At 40.2% G+C, this 13,398-nt stretch overlaps 1 protein-coding gene across 1 annotated transcript in view; it reads right to left on the reverse strand.

Annotated features, from left to right (window-relative positions):
* The window catches only part of PTEN (phosphatase and tensin homolog), a gene marked incomplete at its 5' end in the record, with an annotated part of 49,600 nt that overhangs the window by 23,988 nt on the left and 12,214 nt on the right, over positions 1 to 13,398 (reverse strand). The window contains 3 exons of the mRNA XM_026097371.2: positions 233 to 276; positions 5,446 to 5,490; positions 9,024 to 9,108. Coding sequence (XP_025953156.2) covers positions 233 to 276; positions 5,446 to 5,490; positions 9,024 to 9,108 — 174 coding nt within the window. The remainder of the gene's footprint in view (positions 1 to 232; positions 277 to 5,445; positions 5,491 to 9,023; positions 9,109 to 13,398) is intronic.

Genomic DNA, 13,398 nt, shown 5'->3' on the forward strand with positions numbered 1-13,398 from the left:
AGATTTCTCTTACGATTGCCCTATTAGGCCTTGATCTAGTTAACTGTCAGGATCACACTTTCTAGAGAGCATCAAGAGCACAGCAAGTTTCTCTAATGAATCAGAAGATATTTGACACCATTCCTCACTCCCAACTCTCCTACATTACTATTTAGCAGCTTTACTTATTCCTTCATTCAGAAGTAGAGAAAGTTAGAGATGAACACACACACACTAGACAGTACAAACATACCTCTGCAGTTAAATTTGGCGGTGTCATAATGTCTTTCAGCACATCTGAAAAGAAAAAAAATCAGAGTTCAAGACAAGTCTCTTAGGCACTTCTAACATCCGTCACACCTTGAAACATACAGATCAACATAAAAAAATTCCCCATATTCCCATCACCATTATGATTCAAAACTATGGCTAGAAGTTACATGCAGAAATCAAACTATTTTGTTGCAGATGCACTAAGCTGCTCAATAAAATACCAGTGATTCTACCGGAAAACATTTACTTACCCTATGACAATCAACTGTGGTCCATCAGTATTTTTTAGTCAGTGTGGATCTCAATGTAGACATTAACGCAATTAATGCAATACAATACAATTTTTAACAGAATAGTGTTACTCCTGCTGCCCAAGCAGGTTTATGCTCCCACAAAAGCACATAAAGAGTAGATGGCGGTGACCATCATCCAATTGACTCTGAGCTCAAACCACAGGTCAAGAGACCTCAAGGACAACAGACCTCAAGGACAACAAGGATCACTACAGGTAACTGAGAGGCATCACTGCGTAACATAGTGAAGAATATCACTTGTATCAAACAACGATCGTGATACTACTCTCTCCAACGTGGCATATGTTCTTGAAATCAGGTCAACTCAAAACAAAAAACAAAACAAAAAAACAAGCCAGTCAGCATGTTTCCCACACACAGACTCTGGGAACAGGCACGTTGCTGAAGACACTAGAGCTGCAAAGTCTATCTTGCCACCCCATTAGAGACTCACTGTAGCTAGCTAACAGCAAAGCAAAACATGCTGTGTTACTTATGTACAAGCTTCAGTAACCAGGTATAAAGATCAGTAAGGCTCCAATACTGCCAAAACGGCACGCTTTAAGGAAAGTAACTAGATCAGATGCTGGGAAAGTAAGGGGAAAGAAGCCAAGAACAGGAGGACCTCTGTCATCTTCATGTTGCTCTCTGCAGGAAAGACGATGTCTCCCTACATGATGCAAGCAAAAATGCAGTTCAGAAAGGAAAGAGAGAGTAATTCTTCCTCAAAACAACAGAACTCTAAATTAGAACAAAATGATTGGAAATCATTTCAATAGACAAAATATATCTAGGTCTTCTGCTCTGATTATAACCTACAATTGTCACAGGGTCGAAATACCCACTAGGACTGGTACCAAGTTATCTTTTCTTAATATAGTATGTTATGACCGCAGCCTTTGGGGCCACATAGGGCTCACTTGACACTTTCAGACATGCAAGTTTTTAGAAGCCTACTTCCACGACTATTCCACAGAACTGGAGCCACACTTGCATGGCATCCAGCTTCATCCAGGCTCACACACCAGGGAAAGAAGTCGACCCTCTAGGATTGCTCATGCGCTCTCTGCTTTCCTTTTGCTGAATTCCAGAGCTATCTCCAGTCTAGCCTTTGCTATGAAAAAGTCTGGCCAGAGTCAACCTTTATAGCTCTGATCACAAGGCTGACAATTTTTGTGGATCAGAAGTGATACAGCACAGGTTGAGCTAGCAGATGGAACCAAAAAAAAACTCTCCAAAACCAAAAAAAAAAAAAAAAAATCAATCAACGACAAAAGAGTACCTGCACTTGAGTCTTCAAGAATAAAGATTAGATAGAGTGCGAACACCCAAGATGTAGTCACCACACCTGGAAAAGCCATCAGCCATGCTGGGCAAAGGACTGCTATAAGCTAGTCAGCATGTGAACTTTGGAAGTTGAGCTGCTAGGAAGCAAAGCAGTTAACACAAAGCATCTCATCCAACTGTGCTCTTCAACAAAGTTCCCTTCTTCCCTTTGAAGAAACAGCAGTTCAAAGGAATGGGAAGAGATGGAACTCCTCGAAGCACAAAAATTCACATATGGGCAAAACAGCCTACAAATTTTGAAGTTTGAGAGAGCAGCAACTAGAATACCATAAAGAATAAAAAATAGTTTTGTTGATACCAGGGGTAGAAACTGAGCATAGAGCACAGCCATGCCACACTTTATGCCCTCGTATCGGATCTTTACGCAACACAGGGCAAATGCAGAGCCCCAGACATTGCTGTACAAAATACACTGTTACGTACTTTCATCTCATTCCATCAAACACCTGTACGTCTACATTAGAGATCCCACTGACATGCATTTTGGGTGTTAAGTGTTTCCCACATTTAGCATTTCAAAAGCATTTATAATACAATTAGACCTGTAATACAATTAGATCTCCAAATGAAACCTGAACTTCTTTTCTTCCCCCTCCAAGAGTCTTGTAACCTGTGAGCAGGAATTGTGGTAGCAAGTTTAAAGCAACTCAGGTCTTACTGCTGCCAGCTGGACGCCTTTCTGATTATAACCACAGTCTCACTGCTGGCAGGACTAAAGGCTAAGGACAAGACAGCAGCCTGTGCCAAAGCCCAACCCCACATACACACGGATATACAAAGCACGCACACAAGAAAATCCGCACTGTTCATTAAAGGTCCTTCCTTTAAATACCTGACTGTATGAGAGGTAAAGTATACTTGAGAAAATGGAGAAGTGGCAATTACAATGGAGAAGAACACAATTTGGGGAGATGAAAGTGAAAGAACATGTTAAAACAAGAAAGAATACAGAGAAAGAGCAAAGGGTTCAAGGCACACATGACAAGAACATAAATGAGGAACAAAACGAAATCACGTGCGCAAACATTCACCGGGAAGTTAAATGCCCAGACGTTAGGATAAAGCATCACTGACATCATTTAAGCATCGGTTGAGAAGGAAATGTCTCTAAATCCTTTTAAATGAAACTGCTGAATACACACATTATTATAAACTTTATATAAACTACCTTAAGGGAACTCAAATCCCATGTCAGTGTTTGATACAGTTCTGAATAATATAACCACATAACGCCCGCCCCACGAACGCCTACCTCCTTCTTTTAAACACATAGAAGGACTTGATTATTTGCAAAAGATCAACTTAATCTAAAGAGCTGCTTTTCTCTGAAGTACTTCGAGGCTATGATTTCTTTCACTCTCATGAGCAAACATTGCACCAATTCACTTAATGGCATCTATTTACTTAATGCGTACAAATTTTGCACACGTAAGGAAAAAGAGGTAGCCTGGGCTCTCTAGCTGGATATCCAAAGTTTACAAACCATGTTTTCCAACCTACGGAGTGAGAATTTGAATTTCACCTTCAAGTAATCTTTGTTTTGGGGAGAAAAAAAAACCCCACACTTGAAAAGTACGTTTTCTCTTGTGAAAGTTTTGATCTGTGGGTTAATAAAGAAATTTTGGGAAGTTTCCCTCGAAATTGTATTGAGTTAGCCACAAGCAAAACTGATGCTGTACAGGAGGGCGTTTCTTGCACTATAACTGAAAAGAATAAATTGAATTTTTTACATAAAGAACTTGAAGACAAAACGCTTTGGTGCACCTGAACAAGGTCTTTGCACAGTTGAGAAAACATGCATCAACACTGTAAATAAGAAAAGTATTTGGCACATCACAGCTCTTCTCATTTAAAAACCCCAAAGCTGTTGCTGTGCAGGATTATGGGGGTTTTTAATTCTATTTAATAAAGCAAAAGGAGGTTGCTAGAATACAGCAAGGCAGAAACCTTTCAACATCACTCCCCTTTTTCAGTAGCTGCTTACTAAGAGGCAGAGAAGTTTTATTAAACTTTTACTTTTTGACAGAGTCCAGAAGTCAACACACAGTAACCTATTGTTTTTGCTTCTCTGTTTTTACCTGTCACCTTCTGAGCCAATTTCAAATGACAAGCTCAGTATCAAGCAGCTCAGCAATCTCTGATCTTGTAAACGATACCAGTCATACTTCACTGAACTGACGGCTGAACCCAGCCCTAAGAAGCAGGAGGAAATTAAGTTTTATCTATGCTATTCCGCATTATTCCCTAATCCAAGAAAAACCTACAAAGAGGCTTTAGGGAAGGACTAGGACAACAGTGTTAGGTGTTACACGTTGTAGATGTCTATCAGGGAGCTCCAGAAGATTTCAGAGGTGAAAGATATCCGGAAAGTTTTCTCCCTCGACTGCTGCACACACATGCAAAAGCAACCGTCAGCTATTCCAGGAAATATCACCCTTTCCACCCAGGAAAGCCATCAAGATAGCATTTATTGAAAAGCTATATTAAAGAGCTTTCTGCATTGTTTCTAGGCTGGAAAAGGTAATTTTGTTATTGGGCCATATCAAAGTCGTCTAATTGCTTAATTGGAATGAATATTTTGGTTACAAATCCTTGTCTGTCCCATCCCACTCCAGTCTTTACAGACAGCTTTTCAAAACTTCTAAACCAGAATTCCATTTCTCAGTTTCTAGGATCACCTCACTTCAGCATCAGAAAACAGATTTACTGATGCACAATTCTTCAGAGGTAGATTTAAATACTTTTTAAAAAATATCACAGATTACAGTGCAATACATTTCTTGTATTTCCATACTACAGTAGTTTTTCTATTAACTGAAGATATTTAGAAATTAATTTATTCAAAAAGCCTTAACAGTTCAGAGAATCAATAAATCTTACACTTAAATTTTTTTGCAAAATGGGTGGCGGGGGGAGGGGGGGGGACAGGGAACAGAACCTACCCTTCAATATCAACTGACATCACCAAATCATTTAGTACAGAAGAATTCTGGCCAAGAAAACATATTAAGACAACCAAGGAAGAAAAAAAATTTCCCTTTTATTTAAAAAGAACAGTTTTCTGCATAACTGGATTTGCAGAGGAAAACGTGACACTTATAAAAGTGGGAAACCATAAAGCTACTCATTGGCACAATAGCTTATCCCAGAAGCAAATGACCTGGGTATTGATACAGTTCTACAAAAAAAAAAAAACAAAAAAAACAAAAGAAACAGAAAATACTCATTTGGCAATTTCTTCACTGAAGACATTAATACATTAACAGAAAGCCTGCTGTGAATTACTTTTCACTTTTTCGTCACATGGCACAAGCTCTAGATGGGCTAGATGCCAAGTCATTTAAAGGCGTTCAAGTAACATGAATATACACCAGCATTTCATTTAACCTTACTCAGCCTCACTAAATGAAGTAACAGTGCTCTCAATCAGGCTTAATTGTTTTAAGAAATCTGCAAAACATCTCTAACTGCTTCAGTACAGGACCAAGCCACTTTCACTCATAAGCTAATTTTAGAATTATTTTGGAAAGCGCAGCTATAAGAGCATACTTACAGATTGTATATCTTGTAATGGTTTTTATGCTTTGAATCCAAAAACCTTAAAAAGGAAAAAAAAAGAACACATTAATATACATTGCAATAGCGACCTTAATTCACAGCATCATTAAAATATCATCCAACATCGGCCGTTTTGCATCCCAAGTTCCAGCTGGCTCTGCAATACCTCAAAGTCGAGGAGGCATCATGCTGCAAACCTCGCTGCTACGGTCACGCCGTTAGCATGAACAAGACTACTTATGCAACGGAGGAGAGCAAGATCTGATCTGCAACGGAGATATTTACTGCGTGCACCAGTCTGTGCTGCTTTTATAAAAGATCTGCACATCAATATATTAAGCTGAGGCAGGGCTGTTTATTTTTAAAGCAGAAGGTCATCGATTACATGAAGTATCTGTAAACAGTTACTTGCAATTTAATCATCTGTGCAAAATATTTTACCACAGTGGTATTTCCGATGAAAAAAAAGCTGTTAAAATTACTTATATATACCAGTAGTCAGTTAAAACAGCCACATCCATTTACTTTTAAAAACAGGTTTTTAAGAGAGCCGTTATTAGCACAGTGCCAAACGATACCCCGGGTTCAGAAAGCACGCGCGAGACCACTCCGCTTCTTCACACTTGCACTCGCTTCGTTTTTATGCCAACTTTGCAACAAAAGCTTCCCATACAGAAGCCTCCGAGAGCCAAACTGCAAACATGATTCATCAAAATTGCCATGATTATATATGATGTGTCACCTGGCAATGTTCAAGAAGAAATAACATACAAATGTTTACACTTAACATCATCAACAGTGTGTATCTGCACATCAGCCAGAAGGAATTTAATTAGCCATGACAGAACATGCTGTTCAAATTGAAAAGAAACACTAGCTGCTAAAATCCTGGAAAGCTCAAGCAAAAACAAGCTCTGGTTATCAGTCATAATATTCCAGAAGAACCTAGAAGAACTTTGTGGTTAAATTGATGCGTTAAAATAAGAACAGATGTGAACGCTCCCCGTGCAGCCCTGAACACGAGACTCCAATTTCGTCTGCAAAAATATTTCACGGCTACCACTGGCGCCCCTGTTGGCAGCCTGAGAGATTAAGGAGCATGGGGACACGGCAATTTATCCTAGGAGATGTCCCCACTTGTTTAAAGCGCATTGGAGAGCAGAGAAAACCACCACTGCGCTTCTGCCGATGATATCCACAAAGCTACGTATGAATTTTCGTACAACTATTTCTCTAAGGACTCAATTCCACGCAAAACCTCTCAAAGCACAAGTAACAGAAGACAACCGGCAGGCAAAATTATATTTCTGATACAATATCACCATCAAATTTATCCGGATACCAACTATCCGGCAAAAGTTCTCTGGCATATCCCCATGGCTCAGAACCAATGGCTCCAGATTTCAAACACGCTGAATTTCCACCCAAAAACCTCTTCAAAAAAATTCCAGTCCAACAACGAAAAGACTACAGAAGCAGATGAGGACCTGCTGATTACTACAAACAGGCAGAATGCTGCACAATTTTACCGTGTGTATTTTGGGGTTTTAAAATACAGGCAACACAACATTTACACAACTTTAGCATCCAGATCCCTATAGCCACTGAATTTATACCTCTTCATACGTTCATTTGGTTGAGGACACTCTTAGGCTATTGCTCAGAAAGACAGACATTTCTTTTGACCAACACAGCATTTATGGACAACTTGAAAATAATGGCCAGCAATTCCCTTTCAAAAGCCCAATTTACACATTATAGTACACACTTGACCAGGAAAACCAAAAAGACATGTTTTCCTTCATATACAAGCAACTGAAATCAATACTTTGAACTGAGAAGGACCTTCAAAGGCTACTGCACGTTATTATTAATTTGATTAGACCAATATATTAATTTTGACTGACTATCTATTCGGGGCAAATCACAGGCCCCCTGCTTGGATTCTTCTCCTCTGCAGCCAACCTAGAAACCATTCTTATTCCAACTCCAGCCCGTGGCTCGGACAGTTGCCAAGGTGGAGCCCAACAGGGACCACTAATATCAAAGAGTAAATGCAATGCCCAGGTCATTAATGGGGGGTCATCACTGACAGCCAGTAAAGGAAGTTGGGTAGATAATCTGAGTTGGTGGGACAGCCCTTTGCTGTCCCAAAAGGACAGTGGAAGCTTAGTTTGTGCGTAACCTGTTTCAAATTATACCAGCCTTGCAGTTAGAAAACACGAGTTCATGCCCTCACTGACGACCCCAGTGGAGATGTAGGCACATCTACAGATTGCTGTGTTGGAGCTCACGGAGATGACCAGCTCTGGAAAAGTGACTTCTCTTTCCTGCAGTGCGAGACAAGGTCACGGCTGCACACGTGGTCAAATCCAGGCTCTGACATTTTCAGTACTATTCATGGATAGCAAGCTTCGTCAAGTTGGTTAAATATGCAAAAATGAAACCCTCTCAGACTCCTCTGAATCTATCTGCAGCTGTTTAAGGAAGTCACGACTCATTCTCAAAGGTTACGATTCCTCAAACTGTGGGAACCGAAGAGCGGTCTTAACTCGGTCCAGTACAAAGTTGGACGAAACTAATTGCCAATATAATGCAAGCATTGCTAATTGTGCCTGACAACGATTAGAGGCAATTCTTTGCGGCATCTCAAATCTGGGAGCAGCATCTTCTTGCCCAGCTACTTCTAACGCTACTGCATAATCACACCCCTACTGCAGCAACCCTCCATCCCCAAAACCAAGTCCCTTCGAGAGCTCCTGAAGTTATGACCTCTAACGGCCAAGTTCTCAAAAGCATCACAAGCGACTTAAAAACACAAACCCAGAACTTAGGATCCTCGAAACACTAGCACTTGGCAGCTTCTTCCTCTCGGTATTTAATTTTTACTGGAATCCCTCATGCTACACGTTCCAGGTAGGATGTTAAGTAAGCAAATTACAACTATGCTCTTAAATTGCTCAGCACACCTCCCAAAGTCGTATCCAGTATATCAGAGTAGATAATTTGAGGTTAAAAACAAAACTGCAGGTTTTGACAAGATGGACTATAAAATGCGGCCAATGATAAGGAATTCCTTTCCACAGTTTTTGAAACACAGCCAGTTGCAAAAGCCTTTATCTTAAACCCCCTTTACTACTTTAAAACCAAATGAACTTATTCAAGCACTTTATCAATCGAATAAAAAAGGATATGGGCAAAAATACAGTCCGAAATGCCATCAGCTATCTAAGGAAACTCTCAGTACTGTATGGAGAACAGAGCCTGAGATTCACATCTTTCTAAAACCAAAGAACCTGCTGTTACTCCAATGCAACTGGCTGAGGTCAAAGTTTCACCTGAAAAAGCAGATTATGTGAATTTGAAATCAGCACAGAAGTGCAGCCAGGGCTAAAATCCTGGAAAACACGATTTCTGTTGCTTCCAACAAGATAACAAGGCTGTATCTACAAGGAATAAACTTTGCTATTTCTAGGAGTTGGATCGCACATATTTTCCTTGGCAGAACATAAATGAGTGCAGAAAAAACTACCTAAGATTTACACAAATAAGTTAAGAAAAAGAAAGCCTTACCTTACTACATCATCGATGTTGTTCCGGTATACTCCTTCAAGCCTCTCCGCCGGAAAACCCATAGCAATTATGTTTGGATAAATATCTGAATATGCAAGTTAAGGAAACATTGGTAAAATAGGTGGAATTATTACAATAGTATAAAATGGACACCAATAAAATACATTTACATACTCCTGTTCCAAAGTCAGAGCAACAGCTCAGAGCAACTTCCATACACACTCAATTCAGCTTTATATGCAAAGTAATAAGGGAACTTTTCAGTAAGTGTCAAGAAGAAACATCCGCAGGGCAACTTTTCAAAAACTTTTCCAAAAAATGGCTACTGTAATAGAAGCCTCCTTGCAATGCGGGAACAGATAACTTATAAGAAGCGTGTGCTGCTGGACAGTCGATGCTAACATCAATTAGGAAGGCAATCCACCACAGACGCAAAATCAAATAGCCCACTTGCCTCATACTAAACTGCTCTCACTAAAACTGCTTATCTGATAAATACTGGTCTTTATCTACAGTTTCCGAGAGACATTAAATCCAATGGGAATTTATTTTACTAAAGTCTTATGTGATTGAACTGCAAAATGTTCCAAAATAAAAGCTATGCAAAAGCCCCAGATGATCCCAAAACATGTATGCCACACACAACAGCAAAACAAGCAACAAATCTGTATTTCAGGCATGCAAGCCCTGGCAATGCTACACAAACAATGCTTTTACCACTTTCCATGATTTCTACATACTGGACCGTTATAGCAGCTACTAAGATAGCTCTGAATGCCTAAATGTATGACACTCCAAGAAATGGGAATTTAGAGGCTCTGAAAAGGATTATAAAAACTTGTTTGTTTAAAAAATGCCCCAATTCCCTATTTCTGGCCAAAATTTCTAATTATTTATTCTGAACTACTTGTATTTCACACACCATAAAGCAATATAAACTGAGGAAAGAACTTAGCAAAAGTCCCTAACAAAAAGAAAAAAAGCCAAATGCGAAAATCAAAAGTTTAAGTCCGAAACAGATGCGGCAAAGAATGCACAATTAATTCCCAGACAATGATTAGTATTTATTTCCCTGGTGGTGTCACAATACACTGATTTTTTTTCCAACAGAGCTCACAAAAAGAAAACACTCAGTTTTAAGGGTTATTAGAAAAAGGCAGTGCAGTGAAGCAGCTTCACTGAAAAGCAAAACAGAAATGAAACTAGCAGCTTGAAAACAGGCCGTGCCCAACCGTATTAACATACTCCTCCTCAGCCTAAGTTTAGAAAGAGCAAGAACAAAGCACAGCGAGGGAGAGGTCGGCCCCACTGCGAACAAGGGGGTTGCAACAGGTCATCGCCAGAGGTTCCTTTCAACCTAAATACGGTACGATCCCAAGGACAATTTTTAGTTTTGGGATTAAAATATCAGCAATATAGCAATATGCAGAAGAGTAATCATTAGGCTAGACGAAACTGCAGCAGCTTCCAAGAGATGAATATTCAAGTTATCTGTATACAAAGAAAAAATTGAAACAGGGTACACGATAGACAAACTGCTTTACTATGTCATTGCAGAATTCCCCAAAATCCATCTAAGTGCTTATATCGAAGCAGCACGGACTAAGTTCGAGACTTCTGTATTTACATAGTTCATTAACCAAAAGACTTCAGAAGGCAACAAGTTTTTAAGAACTGACTACACAGATTTATGTTTCCTACCTAAAAACTGAATCTAGCATTGCCTACTTGGACCAACCAAAAGACAATTTAGGCAGATGGTAATTAGAACGAAAGCTTTTCAGAAATTCAAATATTGAAAACAAATACTGAAAGGGGTTTTATGACTGGTTTCCAATTTACTCTGAACTTGCCCAAACCCAAAAAAAAGCTTATCTTGGGGAAAAAAAACATTAAGTTGCTTAACTTTCAGAGCTTGCGATAATTTCAGATACTATCAAACCACATAAATCTTAAACTTTGAACCTCATTCTGAACATATTTTACTCTGCAAGCAGTCCACACCTTTTTGTTAAATTAGTAAAAGGTGCCATATAATTAGCTAGGTATTTACTATTTTATCAGTTATTACTTGCCATAAGCATAAGAAAACAGTTATAAATCATGCACACCTGCTCTATGCCTACTACCTAACAGCAAATTACCTGACTTGAAGCTAGCACACCCAATCACTCTCTTGTTCCCGATTTCAAAAGCCTGCATCTACTGCCAATTTCAGAGTATTTGCTCAAAAGTACCTCCATTTGCATCCTGCACTCAGCAGCAAGGCTATAAAATTACCATAGCAAAATAATCCAATATATTAGCCTGTTTTACACAGCACTTCTCCATAAAGGACAGGCATTTAAGCTAGCAACACGGGTAAAATAAATTCATTTTGACACACCACGTCGAAACCCAAGCCTTTGCACCAAAATTCAATTTTAACTATAATTTCATCCATGACACAGATGCCCCAACTCCACGAAATTGCCACCTAACTTGCTCAATTTTGTATATACAAGAGCAAGCTCTACTACACATTTTCCTCACGTATTTGAGAGAGCAGTTTATGCTGAGATGTTCTCCTTGTGCTGTTCGCTTTTAGTCTAAGACAGGCTAAGGAATGAGATACTTTCCAGGATTCCCAGCTGGTACAGGATGGAAACGAGGCAGGCAGACACCAGGCTAAGGGAACAGAGCATCTTAGCAACGCTATTTCCAGTTCGCAGGCTAACAGATTGGTCCAAACACCAAAGTCTCAAACACACGGGCAGAGAGAAAAACTTCTAAAATAACCAGCGCAGTCTCACACTTTCGGAAAGCGCGATCCCCCTTTTGGCTCCGGTGTCTCGTGTGACCCCCCCCTCCCTCCTCAAGAGTGATAAGCTCGCAGGGCATGCACACTGAACATGCATTTGCTCTTTTGCATGGGGGGAAAAAAACCCAGCAAAATCTAATGCTGGAGCTTAACTGCGTGTCAGAAGCACAAATTTTTAAATTTGCAGCACTGCAAGAGAAGTTCAGAAAATGCCAGCAGTAAAGCCAACAATTTTCAGCTGGAAGAAGAGAGCACACATCAATTAAGTGATATTGATTCAATAAAAGTACTGTACGTTCTGAGGTTTTGGAACCTGACAGAATAAAAACCAAAGTGTGACTGAAAAACAATTATTCAACAGTGCGCCTGGCGGCGGGGGGGGGGAAAGGGTTGCTTTTAAGAAAACACTACTGTTTTTAAAACAGGCGAACCAACTTCTCCTCCGCCTAAATGGTGTCCTGAAGTACCTTACTTTATCATCTCCAAGCATTACGCTGGAATGCAATCCGCGTGCCCCTGCTGACTCACGCTTCTGTCTGCACCAGACCGGGCGTCAGAGGACAGCAGCCGCAGCAAGCAAACGATCCTCTTGCACAGCACGCGTGTGAACCCGCGGGTTTCGTTTGCACGGAACAAAAGAAAGTGACAGCTAGAGCAAACGCGTTCGTATTGCTGCCGAAGATCGCTTTATGGCTTCTGAACACGCGCTTCTGGCGAGCACGCTGAAGCGGCGCGATGCTTGGAAACCTTTGCTGGTCCAAACACGATGCTCTCTGCACTATGGAGCACTAAGATGGAAGGACGGCGCGGAAGAACTGTTCCTCTTTGCAAAGATTATCTTAATCTGTGACCAGAAATAGCAGTTTTATCACTTAATAGAAAAAAACGCCCTATAAACCAAGCTCTTCCACTCTTTCCCCTCCCCACGAGATGCCCAAAATCAAGTGCCACATCTGCACCAGCTTGCTTTTTTCCAATGTTACGCAGCCTGTGATTGCCGCACAGAAGAGGAGCGAGCTGATGGAGTTACGGGAGCAAATCTCTGTAACAAGTTCTCCTACGATCAGTCATGCCCAGTGGTTCAGGGATGCTGCTTTTCTCACCTGAGTAAATTAAAAATTGGTTTGCAAAGGTGAGATTAAGATACTGCTCTTCACTACCAAGACAAGACTTCTTACAAGGGAGCTGGGAAACCGGGCTTATATTCAAAGCGAGAATTCTGAGTCATCGTGAAATTGGTAATGATACTGATAACTTTAGAAACCTGGAAGAATTGATGATTTATCGTATGTAACAAGTTCATTGCCAATTCCAGACTTGGTCGGTTTGTTTTTAGGAACAGGGAAACGAAAACGGATAAAGCCTCAGCCATTTACTGAAGCAGTTCTGTAATACCTTCGGGTTAACACGCAAGACAAAGTTAAGCAAATTATCATGAATTATCAAGAATTTGAAGCGGACTTTCCAAAAAAACACCGTTAACTGCCAAATTAACTCCTTCTAAAGAACCGCATTTGCAGAAATGGTTTCATTTGCTTTTAAAGCACTCATTCCCTTCTCAACCTTGTAAACATG

Source organism: Dromaius novaehollandiae, chromosome 6 (genome assembly GCF_036370855.1).
Source record: "Dromaius novaehollandiae isolate bDroNov1 chromosome 6, bDroNov1.hap1, whole genome shotgun sequence".
Lineage (NCBI taxonomy): Eukaryota > Metazoa > Chordata > Aves > Casuariiformes > Dromaiidae > Dromaius > Dromaius novaehollandiae.